The sequence below is a fragment of the Malania oleifera genome, chromosome 2, assembly GCF_029873635.1.
Source record: "Malania oleifera isolate guangnan ecotype guangnan chromosome 2, ASM2987363v1, whole genome shotgun sequence".
NCBI classification, from domain to species: Eukaryota; Viridiplantae; Streptophyta; class Magnoliopsida; order Santalales; family Ximeniaceae; genus Malania; species Malania oleifera.
In genome coordinates, this window is record NC_080418.1 from 100,188,095 (window position 1) to 100,204,879 (window position 16,785).

Sequence of the window (16,785 nt, forward strand, 5' to 3'; positions counted from 1 at the left end):
GATTGTCTATTCTGTTTGACTTCATCAAATCTGGGCATGTTTGTTAGATTTCATGAGGAAGCTTACATGATTTCAACAACAAATCTAGGTGAGAGTCAATTCTCTGATGAAACTTAACTCTTCTTTTATACCTTGCTGCCTTGGAGGTCACAGGACTTGAGTGTTCCCATTTCATGTTTCCCATTCCATCCCCTCTCACAATTAGATTAAACCCTGGACTCTCTGAAAGCCAGAACTCGAGGACAATTTTGGTGTTTTCAATCATCTCAATATGATTTTATTTGTCAAAGGCTATAATTCGAAGAAATTTTAAATCAAACAGATTCATAACTGCAATCCCTATTTTAATTGCCTTGATATTTGCCAATTTGTATGTTGCTGTAAAGGGGGAAAACAGATGCCAAATTCGAGACAAGTAAACGCCAAAATAGTTGGACAAAAACAGAACGACAGAACATCTGCCATTCCTTTTAGAAGTGCAGTGTGTTTTAATGCATTCCCAATTCAGAGTATCATGCAGAGCAACATCCTTGCCTGAGCATCAACACCATTTGTTTTATTTATTTTTATTTTTTAATAGGACAGAACCTCACTTAAAAGGGAAGAAAAGGATACTTGAACAAGATAGAAACCCCAATTTTAACTTGACGCTGTAAAAGATGGATTTGCATTCAATCAAGAAAAAATTATCTTGACGTGAAAGAAAATGTCTAGAATAAAGATCATCAAACATGCCGAGAATCAGAAAGAGAGCAAATCATGGTATTTTCAAAAAGTCTCAAGTTCCACTCATTCTATAATCAAAGCCATTCAACCAGATAGGAGCATTGCTTTAACAAAACATTAGAGCGTAAAATTATACACAAAACATTATAAACTGCTATGTCAACTAAGCTAGCTATACAGCTCACCAAACTACAAAAAAATTTACAATGCAAGCCTGAGAAGGTTTCAACAAACAAAAACCTAACAAATGCATCGGTAACATCATCATCATAATAATAATATTAATAATAACCCTTATATTTATTTACAGCCAATTGGGATAATACAAAATCTTTACAATAGTCAAATACATTGGCCAATCGTAGCGAAATTTCAACCTTAAAATGATTTTTAGTGCATAAACCTTTTAGTTGCGCCTCCTATATTAATCTCTCCTCTTAGATGAGTACATTCTAAAACGATATACTGTCAAAACAGCCACAATTGATTCTAAAGGAACAAATAATTTGATCTTTCACCTTCTTGGTATTTGGGTTATCTGTACACATTTTCTCACAAATCCCAAGAAGATTAAAGGATAAATCATTGATTTTATTAGAATTTAAAATATGGTTATTTCTCTCATTATAGCATACTCATCTTGCTTGCACACGCTTCATTTAAAAGCCACACAAAATACCACAAGGCATTTAAGTACACAAACAAAAGAAGGTGTCTATACGTATAATCCCCATCAATCTTGCTGGCTGAGGCTGATTCTGATACAATGCAGAATAGATTACAACTGGCTACGAGCTGCTGCTTCATCTCCTCAAGTACCCACAAAGAATCAGTATCTTTCATCGTGGTCGTATAGGACCAGCATTCCTGCTAACAGATAGAAAATCAGCAAACATACAGAAGAAAATAGGTCTTAAAACAATCATTGACTTCTGTACTTGAATACATTACAACAAGAATTTTAATTCATTTTCATCATTAGTCATGGAAAGAAAGGAATATACAATTGTATCTTTTTCCAGTCATCAAGGCTGATGTTAAGGCCTATTTTTGTTTATCATCACTCTGTTGAAGGCATTCAGCAATCAGCATAATTGACAACAAACGCTTTTTTAAATATACAGATCTCAAAACCTTATATGCAGGTATAATGAAATTATTATTTATTTCCAAATTAAATATGTAGACATGATTACAAGAGTGACTCTTGGATAAATTGATGAGCCAAAAAACTATGACTTTTATGGATGGGGAAGAAATAATAAACACAATACTCCATTTGCCAGTTGACGGGGGTACTGTAGCAGGGAGGGTGGGTGGGTGAACACGAGTTCTCAAGCATGTGTGAGCAACTACTACTATGTTGCTCAAAAACATGAGAGCCGCCCTAGCTTGTTAGAAACAAGCATTAAAAGGCTGCATAGGGGACAAAAAAAAACAATTTTCTAGAACATGAAATGTAGTAGACCATGCGACACTGATGATTTTATGCATGTGTAAGATCACAAAATCATGAACTAGTGTATGTAACAAATTACCATATTGATGAGAGAAGAATGGAACTGGGAATTGTTGATTGTGCCACCTTGTAGCAGTAAGGCTCACTACCATGTGGACAACCCAAATGGTTTGAAGGCCAATCTGCAAATGTCTCAAATCAACCCCTAGGCCAGAGCACCGAATGAACCATCTCTGCCAGGCCAGTCCCACTCAATCAATCAGACTCGAAGAATCGCGCCACTGCTGAATAGAGTTGCCCTTCTTCAAATGGCTTTGACACATAACCATCCATCCCGCACTTCATGCACTCTCCATTTGTTGCTTGAATGACATCGGCTGTCATTGCCAATATAGGAGTATGCCAGTGTCCCACATTTGTAGACATCTCTGTCGAAGCCTCCTCAGGCACAATTTTTTCATTAGCCTTACTCTCCATATATCGAATTTTCAGTGTTGCTTCAAATCTACATAATTTGAGACAAAAACCAAGTTATGGTTAATATTTAAATGAGGTCATAGCTGGGACACCCCCTTAATAGAAGCTTGCTAATTAAGTATTCACTGAATCACCATCTGTCTTTTTATATTGCTATTCTTTGCTGTTGGTTGTATAGCATATTTCTAAATCTTCCAAAGATTAAATTTTAAGGGATGGTTAGGACCGGAGCTCTCAAACCAGGTCATTCAAACAGAAAATGAGAAAAACCCATGGAGATTCTCAAGTGGGCTATCCATATACTTGTTTCACACTTGTTTTGAGAAGATAAAAATTATGAGCGGGCATAACCACCTAGTTGAAGCAGCTTATGAAAAACATAATTATAAAATAAAACTATATTCACCAGCAAACAAGCCACCTACTATAACAAAGTCTTATTTCCAATATAATCACTGAAATCAGAAAAATAGACCAATTTCAAAGGTTTAAGATGGACCGGGGCTAAATCCCTTATTCCCCCGCACCTTCTTTGGAACTTTGTATGGGAATTTAGTGGATTGGGAATCTCAGTCTAGTCATTCCCTTTCCCAGGGAATGGGAATGACTTCCATGAATGCATTTGGAACTTTGGATCATTAAGTGGCAATTGGAATTATTAGGACATTTCAAGTACTTTTTTGTTATTATTTTTAAGGGGTAATATTGCCATTTTGAGGCAAAAAAAAAAGAAGTCATTCTTTCCAACTGGATTAGCATACCCACACCCCCTCTTGGGTTTCCAAGTCCAAAATTTCAAGAATGACAAATCAAGGTACAGAGATGGAGCTCATTGGGAATGATTCCCAACGTGCAAGGCCCAGAGGTTGGGTTCATTCCTATTCCAAATGCAATCCTGTTCTGGCGGAATGATTCCAGCATGCCAAATGTTGCCCCCTAGGAGTACATGAGTTCCTCTGCACACATAAGTTAGAAAAGAAATTAGAAACTAAGAATGCAGGCAAGTACATTACCCATCCATTTCAGGCATTTGGAGATCCATGAAGCAAGCATCAAAGTTGTGAGGTGGTCTAAGCATCTCTAGAGCAGCCTTCCCACTGTCCACACAGGTAACAACTGCTCCATACTTTTTTAGAGCGCCTTCTGCGACTCTCCGGTTGACAAGATTGTCATCCACCACTAAGATTTGTTTTTCATTTAGTAAATTCCCCAGAGTTGTTGGTTTGCCTCTACTCAGCTGCCTTCCCTCGCCAATTCCATGGGTTTCATGGAAGCAGGCAACTAATATGCTTAAACGAAGAGGCTTCAATAGTACGTTATCCACAACACCAGCAGATTTTATCTTGCTGCGCTTGCTAGGGCTAATGGAATTTGCCAAAAGGAATATCTTTAGAGGTATATCTGAGGCTTCTATTCTGCCATTCAATCTGATTTCTTGGATCAGATGTTGGAATGCTAGGCCAGTGTCCTTATCCCAAACATCTTCATCAACGAGAATCATAGCTAATTGAGTAAATGCACTGCAGACACAACAATTGACAACAAATTAGCTAAAATTAAGAAAATGTAATCAATGCATTGGTAGAATTCTTTAAATTCATATAAAATTTCCTATGATTATCCTAACCTGCAAATGAGACAGAAGAATATTATTGACAAGTACTGTTTTGATGTAGCTACACCCTAGCCTGTTTCATCAGCTATAAAAACACAAATACCCAGTGCACCAGGCTACCACACCATACTGAGAGCCTAGGAAAGGTATAATGTACAATTCTTACCTCTTTGGAAAGACAATTTCCACAACTTAACCTATGACATTCAAGATTAGGAGTAAGACCCCTAATCTTCACCCTCTGTTTATTAGCTACGTTCTCCAAAATAAAAAGTCCAGATGAATAAAGCGTAATGAACTGACTATAATTATATATATATAAGAAAAACACACAGGAAAGAGAAAAGGAGAGGGAAAAGGAAAGAAGTAACAAATTGTGCCCCCAGTCAAAAGGACTTCTATGTTGGCTTGAAGCTATGTTAGCATTTTCAGGCCCTAAATCTCCCTAGCTCAGGTAGAAATTCAAGCCACTGTTAATCTTTGTTATAATTATTCAAAGCAGATATAGAATCTACCTTGCTTTGCAGATGCTAGATATACACACAGATGCACATTTTAGACTGAGAGCCATGTCAACGGATATTCCCAATCTCTGCAGATGATATCTGGTAACCTCAGCTCGGATTCTTCTTTCATCAACCACCAATGCCCTCAATCCCTGGAACTCTGAAACTGCTGGATTATGAGACTGCTGCTTTGAATCCAACAATTTTCTATCTCCTTCTCTGAAAGCTGCATAAAATGAAAAGGAACTGCCAATGCCAGGCTCACTCACAAACCCAATCTCCCCATGCATAAGATCAACCAGACACTTGCTAATGCTCAGTCCTATACCAGTCCCACCATGTGTTCGGGAAGTGGAACTATCTGCCTGCATAAAAGGTGTGAAGATGCGTCCTTGTGCATCATGAGGAATTCCAATTCCAGTGTCCTCAACTGTTACTAACAATTTGATGATTTCAGGTTCCTCTGCAGAATTTGTACAACTCAACTTCTTAAAATTCTCCCAGTTTTTCCACCTGTCTACAACTGGAAACCCACTCAATGTATTATGAGTGTTATTTGACCTATCTTGAACCAAAGTCAAACTCTGTCTCAAAACTTCATCTTTAACATCATGTCGGTCCCTTGCTTCATCTGCCAGATGCACAGATACAAATATGTGCCCTTTGTTACGAGTGAACTGCAATTTAGACATGTAGTAAATTAGCAGACTAAAAACATGCAACCTGTAAGACAACAAATTTGAGGCAAAAGCCAAAAGCTTAGCCACAAAGTGTTGACAAATTGAAAAGTTGTGGGACATCCATGCCATCTGTTAAACCTTTAGGCTTTAGTATAATCAGTAACTTGAGACATTTTCCATTTTCGAGTCTACAATGAACACTTTCATTGAACGCCATTTGCAGTGTTGTAATCATTTTTGTGAATCTGTACCAGTGTTATTAATGAATTACGAATATTCTATTGCTTTAATCACACAGAAGTAAGGGAAGTTTTTCCACCATGAGTCTAAGGGGTTTAAAAATCTGAGGTACCAACAGTATCAATTGTAGGCTGAAACCATCAAACAATAAGGTAATGAGTTGCACAGGATTTTTCACTTTTAGAATTTGAAGAAAAACAGAAGGGGAGAAACTAAGAAAAAAGCTTACCTTAATAGAATTTCCAACAAGATTTGTGATTATCTGCCGGAAACGTCCAGGATCTCCAATGACAACTTCAGGCACTTGCTCTGAGACATAAACGGCCAACTAGGCTCACCAAAAGAACATACACAACCAAGTTCATGTGAGAAAAAGGCATCAAAAGGAAAGAAAACAACCGCCAAGGACAAATTGGAAATCAAGAAACTACGTCAACAAGGAAATAACTTTGTTTTTTACCTCAATCCCTTTCTCATGAGATCTGCCTGAAAAAAGAGAAAACACATTATCAAGGACACTCCGCATATCAAAAGGCACAGCTTCAAGCTCAAGCCTTCCTGATTCAATCTTAGCCTGATCAAGAACCTCATTAATCAGTGATATTAGATCTTTCCCGCTATCATGGGCAGTCTGCGCAAAGTCTAGTTGATTAGCATCAAGATCTGTGTCCATCAGCATTTGCAGCATACCTGAAAAGGGAAAATCTATGATGGGCTAATTCTAAAAGATAAGCACTGAAGTAACGTTGAACACAAAAGATTCTTTCGTTACCTAAGACACCGTTCATTGGAGTCCTGATCTCATGTGATACGGTTGCTAGGAACTACAAAGGAGAAATAATATATTATTTGAAGGATCATGGTAGAAATATAATGGAAGGAAATCAAAGTCAATAGAAAGGAAAAATGAAAGGTGAGAAGAAGAAAAGTTTAATCAGTTACTATAAATACCATATTTCCATAAGAAATAGAGAAGGCAGTTCACTAATTGCTAGTGAAGGAAGAATTAGCATGCACCTGAGATTTTGCCACATCAGCAGCCTCAGCACGAACTTTGAGTTCCATCATCTTCCGATAGTCATTCTCCACTTTTGCAATTCGGTTTATAGCTGCATGAAAGATATGGCCCAGAAGCAAAGTGATCACCAAGGCCCCCACAGAAGCTATTATTGCAGTCCAAGGTGGAGGAGGTTTCTGCTTGAACCTATTAATCACAGGAGGATTAAGTTGGACTCAAAAAACTGTAACCTACATTGTTGTTCAGAAATGCGAAGAGCTAACCTGCAACACATCTCATGTTTCCGTGATGGGTCCCCAAAATCAAGGGAGCTAATGTGCAATGCTCCAGTATCAATAACTTCAGGACCATACATGTTGATGGGTGCAGATGCATTGGTTGTATCATAAACATTTACATCAATTGTTTGTTTGCTGGCGAGCTGGTGCAGAAGCTTCTCCACTAGTGAAGGGACATCATAGGATGCACCCAGATACCTTTTGGAGAAATGAGCCCGAGTGTAAAGATTACAGATTCAAATCTTCTTTAAATAACAAAAAGCAAACATGACCATATAAATCTTGAATCACGGGCTATGTAGAATAAAAAATAATTACTAGGTGATAAACTTACCCCACAGTAGCTTCGATACGTTGCTGTGGTGTCACATCTGCAGGGAGATCAGTACCGTAGACAGCAAATGTCAGGACAACTCCTAGGTGGTTGGATTTTAATAGCTTAAAAGGAGACGTTAGCACTCCCTTCCCAGATGCCCTTGCTCGCAAAATATTATTACGGTCTTCCTATACAATAATGAAAATAACATCAATCAATAATTTTTGTATGAGCATAATCATCATGCTCAAAATTTATTGAACGCTGTTACTAAAAGTTCTTTCAGATATAGAATTCTCTAGAGTTTTAATACGACGATTTTGTTTCCCAACTGGGCCACCATCAAACATGGTATGGTTCAGCAATTACGGAACACATCACCAGCCCTATAAGGATAAACATTGTGCATATAAACATGTTTGAATAGTCCAAAACTTAAACACACCTCAAAAAGTAACAAAACACTTCCATAGAATCGGATTTCAACCCAGACACTGAAATACCAGGCAAAGAGTTTCCTTAATGGATCTTCAATCATATTTCTTCTCAAGATCGAAACAAATGCAATACATTAGATGTTTGAAAGTCAAAACCAAGTCTATAACCCAGTAACCAGCCAAATTCATAATCTATGAGTTCTATAACCATGAATGCTGCGGCCTACAAGGACAGTAGACCTGGCAAAATGGATCAGAAGCCCCCTACATGGATAATGAGATGAGAAAATCACAATTTAAATTTGATCATAAAAAATGATGGATTAATGTTGATTTGGATGGGATAAGTCATTCAGCACGTATATATTCTTTATTTCACCTATTAGAAAGAAACCTACATTCACAATAATGGACAAGCTCATTGATTACGACAACTGTTGTTGCTATAGAAGCAGATTAATAGTACTCTTATCTCATTAAATGACTTCAATTTAACCATGCATGAAAGAGTATGGAAGGGTGTGTGCGTGTAATGTGTGCTGCAGGTGATATTGTGATTGCAAGTGAATAACTTTGAATAACTGTATTAAAATTATTTAACTTCAAGTAATAACTAAACATCATATTTAGACAATATATAATATAATATAGATGTTTATTATACACATTAATAACATAGTGTTGTAATCAAGTTCATAAATTAATATAAAAATACTCTATGATATTTATATTAAATTTGTGTTTCCTTTGAAATAGCTAACTGTGATACTTATAACATATAGTACTAGTGAGATATATTTTTAAATTAAAATCATCAAAAAATTAAATGTGTTTACATAAATTCACCGTTTAGTAGAATTCAATAGTTTTAATACGTAATTCCTCAACAGTAGCTTAACATCAATGTAAATTGTGATTTGTTACCTAAACTTTTTAATTTGTACCTGCTATTTTTTGTAATTGGTTAATGAGTATGATCTTTTTGAACTAGAACAAAATTGACCCTATTTTCTTTTGAGGATTCTTTTAGGTTTGTGATTTTACTCCTTCAAGTTTATTGTTTCATTCAAATAATGTTCAACACATGTTTATCTACTTTAAAATTTTTCAGCACGTATATATTCTTTATCAGCATTTATGACCCTACTGCTTTTATTTTGTTTTCCAACAAAATGGAAATTTTTTTTTCCAGAAACTTATATTTTAATTTATAGTGATAACTCATGATAGCAATGAAATAGTTGTTGATATTCATTAACAATAGGTCACAGAAATTTTAACTGCAAAAAATCAATTAAGGCTTTATAATAGAAACAAAGCCCCTTCAGCTCTCAAATGATATAGGAAACAAATCAAGCCACGCACAAAGTTTTTCAGTGTCAAAGCATCATCTATTGAAAATAAATCTCCAAATGCAATGTTCTCAAATTTGGATGAAACTTATTTCTTTTTTTAAGAATGTTTTTGTTTTATTTTTTAAAGGTATAGGGATATTTTAGTTATACTGATTGACTCATACTTCTATACATATTGAGTGCATGTGTTTTTGGGGGTCGGGTGGGGGGGGTGGGCATCAACACTCCTCGTCAAAAGGGGAAAAGGAAAACCGTATCAGTAGTTGTATCAGAAAGAAAGTAAAACAGGTAACATAGTGTGTTACAAGGAAGAAATCATAACTATGGATATAACATAGGGGGCATAAGTCATTCCTATTTACTGTCCCTTTACAGTGTGCCTTTTGACACAGGGGAGGGGGCTGGAAATTATGTATTTGGGGCAAAACACCATACACACTTGCATTGATACATGTACAAATATGTCTTTTGACAATACACATATATTGTCAAGTCTAAAAGATAAGCACACTTCTGAAAGTTCATTTTCCAACCCCAATAGAAAATCTCACAGGTATTGTACTTAATCATCTAAAGTCAGCTGGTAAAACATACTTGTCGAATCTTGTATTTGACTATCATTATATGTGCCAGAATTTTTCAAATCACTTCACTTGAAGACCAATTTGTCAATCAGCTGGCTTTTCCTCAATTACTGCCTTTATTCCACCAGTATTCTGACAAAACTTGGTACTTAAGATGGACAAATACATTTTTCAGGAACCATATTTCATTTATTAACATTAATATGGACGCATCTAGGTGCCTTTTTTTTTTTTTTTTTTCAAGGACATCAAATAGTGTAATAGAACGAAATTGTAATTGTTATTTGAATGAGAAAAAATCTCAACAAAAAGGGGGCAAAAGGTCAGAATGAACCTCAAGTTAAATGCTCACCTTTCCAGACATCATGTCAATGGAGACAATATGGGAGACAGTTTCTTGAGAAAATATAACAGGTGCATATTCATCTCGAACAGGTGAAGGATCCAAATTGTCTGGATTACAATCTTGGACTAACGTTTGGTCTTCATTTTCCATTTTCTTTATTGTCCAGCCATGCTCCTTCTCAAACTGCTCTCTCTCTGAGTGCAGCACTTTCAAAGCATAGGCTACACCACTAGTAAGCGGTCTCTCAAAAGCTGTCCTCTCAGTATACTCTCTGAATGTTTTCTGTAAAATTGAGAAGAGAGAGAATTGTCAAGGTGAACATAATTTTGACAACACACACATATCACAATTCATGATTTCTTTCTATGTAAAATATATTAAAATAGTCAACCAATGCATTTTACTCCTATTGCCAATTCTTCCTTCTGATATCTTAAAGTTTACATTATCAAACAAGTAATAACAATCCATTTGGTTTTATGCTTGGGAGATCTACCACAAAAGCTATATATCTTTTAAAAAGATTAATGGAAAAGTTCAGGGAAAAGAAGAGGGACTTGCATATGGTATTTATTGATCTAAAGAAAGCATATGATAGGGTACCTAGGGAAGTTCTATGGTGGGTTTAGAAAAATAGGGTGCATGTAGTAGCCTAGTAGATATACTAATGTCATTAAGGATATGTACGATGGAGATGGAGTAATGACTAGTGTAAGAACTATAGATAGAGAAACTAAAGAATTTCCAATCATCATAGGTGTACATCAAGGATCTACTTTGAGCCCTTATCTTTTTGCTTTAGTGATGGACCAACTGACTAAGAGTATTCAAAATGAGGTTCCATGGTGTATGTTGTTTGTAGATGATATTATATTAATAGATGAAACTATGGGCAAAGTCAAGGCTGAGTTAGAATTATAGAGAAAAGCCTTAAAATCTAGAAGCTTTAGGATAAGTAGAAATAAGATAAAATAAATAAAATGTAATTTTAGTAATGGTAGGAGGAATATTGGAGACAAAGTTAAACTTGATGATGAAGAAATAAATAGCACTTGTAGATTTCGATACCTTAGATTTATTATGCAAGATGAGGAAGAAATGGCAGATGATGTAATGCATAGAGTTAAAGTAGGTTGGGTAAAATGAAGAAGTGCTTCAAGTGTGCTTTGTGATCGTAGATTCGTAGAATACCCTTAAAATTAAAAAGGAAGTTTTATAGGATGGCTATAAGACTAGCTATGCTATATGGATCAAAATGTTGGGCGACAAAGAAATAGAATATCCAAAAAGTAAAAGTCGCCGAAATGAGAATGCTTAGATGGATAAGTGGTATACACTGAAAGATAAATTAAGAAATGAACATATTAGCAGTAAGTTAGGTGTAGCTCTTATAAAAGATAAGATAAAGGAGGGACGACTCAAATGGTATGGACACTTGCAACGTAGGCCACAATAGTGCGCCAATGAGGAAGAATAAGTTAGTTACTGTATGGAGTAGTAGAAGGAGTAGGGGTAGACTTAAAATAACTTGGAATGAGATAGTAAGTAAGGATTTAATAACCCTAAATCTATAAAAAGAAATGATCCATGATCGCATAAATTGACGGAAAATGATTCATATAGCCAACCCCATTTAGTGGGACTTAAGGCTTGGTTTTGTTGTTGTTGTTGTTATGTTGTCAGTTGTCTACATACTTTTTTGTTCGACTTGTATAGTCAGGCTCACTGCTATAGGGAAATGCAACCATGTTTGCTTTAGTTTGTAATGCATGCAAACAAAACCCTTAAGCCTAAAAAATCAATCAACAAAACAAAAAGAGAGTTTCTTTTTTCACCATAAACTAAGCGTAATGATCATCTTAATGCCATTCCATCAAATTGGTATACTGCAAATTGCAAAAGGCCCAAAGCATTAACTAAAATTTCTAATCAGGTGCACATGTGAGTAAGCAATATCAAAGTACAAAATTATGCAGAGTAGAAATGACCTGATCAATAGCAGAAGGGCTTTTTCCATGGTGAAATGTGGAGATTAGAATAGCCAAGGCATGGACGTGGTTCATGCTGACATTAAACTGATCTTGCAACATCCGGGCTCGCTCGTCACACATGTTTATTAGCATTTCTGTCCTCCTCATAATAATATCATTATTCAAATGACAAAATAGCCAAATGGATCCAATCAACCCACCTATGACAAATACTACTAGAAGCTTCTTCCTCCACTTCCCAGCACCTTTAGAAGGACCCTGTGCCAGCTCTTGTTGCTTTTGCTGGAGCATCTGCTTCTGCTGCATCATAGGTTTCTCCTGAACCAGATTCTCCTTTCGATTTCTTCTTACTTGCACATGAAAACTGGATGTCTTGCAGGTGACTATCACTCCCAGCAGGACCCAACAAGTTATATTAACCAAACAAAAAGAAACACTCTCACAATGCTCTTTTGCCCCATCCACTACTGCCCTTGCTTGCAACACTTTCTGATCAGAGCACAAGAAAATACATATATCAAAAGTAATACATGATACTGTGAGTTTAAAAGAATACATGCTTCCACATGTTCCAAATCCTGTTAATCTCTATCAACGCATAATATTGTTGAAGAAAATGTTATCTAGATGAAACTCGATAACAAAATTACATTGGCAGTTTAATAGTGCATAAGGAGGTCAATCTCCAAATCCTCAGATTTATATATATATATATATATATATATATATATATATATAAATAGTGGATACCTTAGGGCCTATTCAGTTATGAAAAAAGATTTAGTTTTCATTTCTGATTCTCTAAAGAAATACAAACATGCCACCTTGTTTTCCAATTTTCCAAAAGTTCTATAGAAAGTTGAAAAATGCCTATTACTGTTTTCCAGCTTTCCTTTACAGAAGTTCAAAAACTGGAGCAAGGTGACAATTTGTAATTCTTTAGGAAACTAGAAATGTAAAAATTGCTTTCCACAACTAAAGAGGCCCTGAGTGTCTAAAAGATGCTTTCTAACTCTATTATTTACAAATCAATTAGGAAGAGAAATGTTGATTGAAACAGTGACAAAGAAACACAATGAAGTGGAAGTGCCCGAATAATTTACGACTACATTAGTGCTTCTAATCATTGGACCAACTATAAAGAATTCAAAGCAATTTTTTTTTTTTTTTTTTCAATTAGCAAAATTTCCAATTCCTCTTCTGGACATTCAGCTAAAAAAAATGTTACAACATATGCAAATTTGTATACAGTGTTGTCCCATGTCTCCATTCAGCAGACTCATATTTCCCTTCTCCTTTTCTTTTTGGTTTCTGTTAGCAACATATTTCACTCATATGCATCCTTTGAAAATCAGTTTCCACACCACAAAATTAATGAATCTGAAACTTCAATTACAAGAAACTCAAATTTAACTGTTCCAAACAAATGAAAATGCAGAGGCATACACACAAACATGAGCAAAATTTAATACATAGTGACAATATAGGGTGCCCATCTCATAATTATTTTGACAACTAGGCAAAATTGAAGAAGCTGTGGACTGAGAAACACTATCGGGTGCCCACCTCATAATTATTTTGACAACCAGGAAAAATTGAGGAAGCTGTGGACTGAGAAACAAATGATACAGATTTGTCCCCCAGTAATGATAGGTCAGACTTCCAAGGAATGATTTCCTCCCGAACACTGCATTGATCCTTTGGTTCATCATTTTCTTGAAAACATTCATGCTGCTTTTCGAATGCCTGCTTCTCTGTACAGAGTACCTTCATAACACAGGCAATGCTATTACTCGGAGCCATGTCAACTGTCAGTTTCGTAGCACATTTCGCGGATCCTATCTGCAATACCCAATCTAACAAAAATGAGGACAAAAACATGAAAAATTTAACAGTCCAACATATAATTTAATATTTGTAAAACATATCATTTTCAGTCTTCTGATATAAATGCACTATGGAAAGATTGCTGGACTCGGTGGAGTTTCACACATAATTTCCTCAACGAAAAACACACATTTAATATAGAAAATTTTGGCACATTCCGAATCAGTAGAGGGGCCAATCCTTCTGTTTAATTGAATATAACTGTGGGGAAAAAGGTCCATGTCTGTTCCACTCAGCCACAATATACTGATGCTATTTATAACATCAAAATCCAAATCTAACAAGTAAAGGGAAACAACAGGAAAGAAAGTCGAATAAGAAAACCAAAATGTATTTGTACCAGCCTATGTTTTCCTAGAAATCTTGGCAAGAACTCTAAACTTTACATTGTAATGAGTAGTAACTTGGGAGTAATTACATATATTTTCAATATTTGCCCATCAGTTCTCCTTTGTAGCATGACCTTACTACCAAGCTAATGAATTTTTCGTCCAGAATGGTTCCACCCCACACATTTGATCTTAAGAAGACTAAAGCAGGGTTGAACTCATAATCTAGGAAAAGTGTAAAAATTAAGGAAAACACACAGCTAAACCAATTTCTATTCACGAACTAGAGCAAGGATTTCAATATTACGACATAAAAAAATTCATAAACCAGAAAGCACAAGCGACAGATAAAACTCTGCTCAAGCTCTACTTTTTCCCTGCAAATTTATTTAATATACATCAAATCTGACATGCAGATACCAGCAAAGCAAGAATTTAAAAAACAAGAACATCTGGTGCAGAAAATTTTTTTTTTTAAAAAAGCCACGACATAAGCTACAAATCAAACCAGAGAAACCACAAGCAGCAAGATTGGCTAATAAATATAAGTTCAAGAGACGTAGACGCACACCTGATCCGCCTCAGAGAACCAAGTCGCCCAAGCACGAAGCTTGTTCTTGCTGACATTGAAGTGCTGTAGCCAGATTCGACCCTTTTCTTCAAACAAATTTGGAGTTTTCTCCTTCCCCCGCCAAGCCGCGTAATTGAAACTCGAGGAAAACCATAAGAACCCAAAAACCCCACCTAGAAACCAAAGAGAGAGAAGCACTCTCCTCCATTTCCAGACACAGTGAGACTCATGCACAGTCTCCTTTGACTTCTTCAGCTTGTAATTAGCTGGTACCCTACCAGTAAAGCCAGAAATCTTGCAATTTATAGACATCTTCAGCAAAACACACCTACTTACCTTCAAAAAAATGCCTTGGGAACTCGAGAAACCCGCAGCTACTGCAGAAATTCTCTTCACAGTCAAACTTTTAAGAGAAACCCACAAGGAGAAATCTGCAATTCCAGAAAACCCAGCTCGCGAAACGCACCTAAAGTCAGAAATTGCAGGATAACAATTTAAATATTCAACAAACCCAACACGAATTGGACTCGTACAATGAACACAGGGGTCCCACCTCTTTGATCTCCTCTCTGTCTTTTACATCAAGGTTTCCATTTCCACACTTCAGTGTTCCTCCTGTTCTGCTTGCTCCGGTAAGCAATAAAACACATCAACACCATACCCCTTTCGACGAACGCAAAGGACGGGGAAAATGATGGCAAGGAAGAAGGTCACTCCGGCCCAGTTACTTATTTGGCAGACCGTGAGGGAATCACGAGCGGGATATGATAAAATTGATGCTTTCCTATAACTGGTTCTTTTGCTCTCCCACGGTTCTGTGTGGCCGAAAGAAGCATCAATGTTGAGACTTTTTCAATAAAAACGCATGGTGAAGAACAAATTGATGAAGCCCAGTTGGTTTCTCAGCAAGCCCAACTGGAATCTGTGATCAGAGTATAATAGAAAGAGCCGCCCCTGCCCCTTTTTTCACCTTTATCGACACTCCCCCCCCCCCCCACCCTCTCTCTCTCTCTCTCTCTCTCTCTCTCTTCTCTCTCTCTCTATTTCTCTCTCTCTCTTTCCCCCCCCCTCCCCTGCCCCCCCTGCGTATGGTGTCCAGCATTTGTCATTTGAGGATGGGAACATCATTATCTCATCATCTAGTGGGAGAGATTAAGGAAAAGCATACGACACCAAAAATCTTGCCCAAAAAATCAATCAAAATAAGCCAAATATAAATTTTTAAATCTGTAAAGTCCACGTCCCTCCTTGCTCCCCTGCTTCTAACCTTTTCTTCGACTTCGTCCCTACTGCTTCTTTGAAAGAGAGAGAAGCTGAAACAGGCAGCGGTACCACTTCTTGTTTGTTTGGACTTTAAAGATATGAATTTCTTTTCTGCCGCTCGGGCAGATATACGTATGGTCAGGGACGAGAGAGAGAGAGAGGCCGTGGGGACAGCGGGGGCAGGGTATTCAGTTCAGATGTCAGTAGAAAAAATATGCATATTAGTTTACTTCCTCGGTAATTGCTGGCCATTTGCTGGCTAGGATGCTTGCTAACATGCGCCCTATGTTTCGAGGTGCATACACCACAAACAGTTGATTAGACTATTGATGTTGTTGCCTGGGGCCACCCATGTCCATGCATATAAATTATTGAAATAATTTAGAGGCCAGACGACAGACTCATAATTACCGAAAAAAAAGCAATGGAGTTGTACAGCATTGAAGTCTAAACTGAACTAAACTAAATTAAGATCATCATTAATTTAATTGTAATTTAAATATATTGTATTAAGGTGGCATATTTTATATGTAAGAGCCTAACAGTTGCGAACTCGATTTCAGCTCATTTATTTATAACCAAATTCGTACTCGAGCTTAAACTTTTTTATTTGATTTTGACTCGTTAACATATATATAATTTGAGTTCAACTCAACTTAAAACTCATTTTACATATAAATCAACTTAACTCGAGTACAAGTTCGAGC

At 36.5% G+C, this 16,785-nt stretch overlaps 1 protein-coding gene across 4 annotated transcripts; it reads right to left on the reverse strand.

The window, feature by feature from the left end:
* Positions 1-1,007: 1,007 nt before the first annotated feature.
* LOC131149252 (histidine kinase 2) lies at positions 1,008-15,804 on the reverse strand. 4 transcript variants are annotated; one of them, XM_058099537.1, is made up of 15 exons: positions 15,369-15,804; positions 14,816-15,246; positions 13,595-13,870; positions 12,026-12,517; positions 10,044-10,319; positions 7,334-7,503; positions 6,985-7,197; positions 6,721-6,907; positions 6,476-6,527; positions 6,164-6,393; positions 5,933-6,031; positions 4,793-5,460; positions 3,676-4,182; positions 2,265-2,690; positions 1,008-1,593 (listed from the first exon to the last, which is right to left on the reverse strand). In XM_058099537.1, exons 2-14 carry the CDS (start codon positions 15,125-15,127, stop codon positions 2,441-2,443), a joined length of 3,732 nt encoding a protein of 1,243 aa, XP_057955520.1. In that variant the 5' UTR covers positions 15,128-15,246; positions 15,369-15,804; the 3' UTR covers positions 1,008-1,593; positions 2,265-2,440. The 4 variants fall into 4 exon arrangements, with proteins under 4 accessions (XP_057955520.1, XP_057955518.1, XP_057955519.1 ...); XM_058099535.1 differs by having other exon boundaries at positions 14,816-15,281; positions 15,369-15,803; XM_058099536.1 differs by having other exon boundaries at positions 1,008-1,596; positions 14,816-15,281; positions 15,369-15,797.
* Positions 15,805-16,785: the final 981 nt, after the last annotated feature.

Excerpts from the sequence above, each read along its gene's own strand:
- LOC131149252 (XM_058099537.1), bottom strand. The coding sequence starts at position 15,127 with ATGTCTATAAATTGCAAGATTTCTGGCTTTACTGGTAGGGTACCAGCT. Across the intron at positions 7,198-7,333 it reads CGTATCGAAGCTACTGTGGG|GTATCTGGGTGCATCCTATG; the intron begins GTAAGTTTATCA and ends TTTCTCCAAAAG. Across the intron at positions 6,032-6,163 it reads CTCATGAGAAAGGGATTGAG|TTGGCCGTTTATGTCTCAGA; the intron begins GTAAAAAACAAA and ends TGGTGAGCCTAG.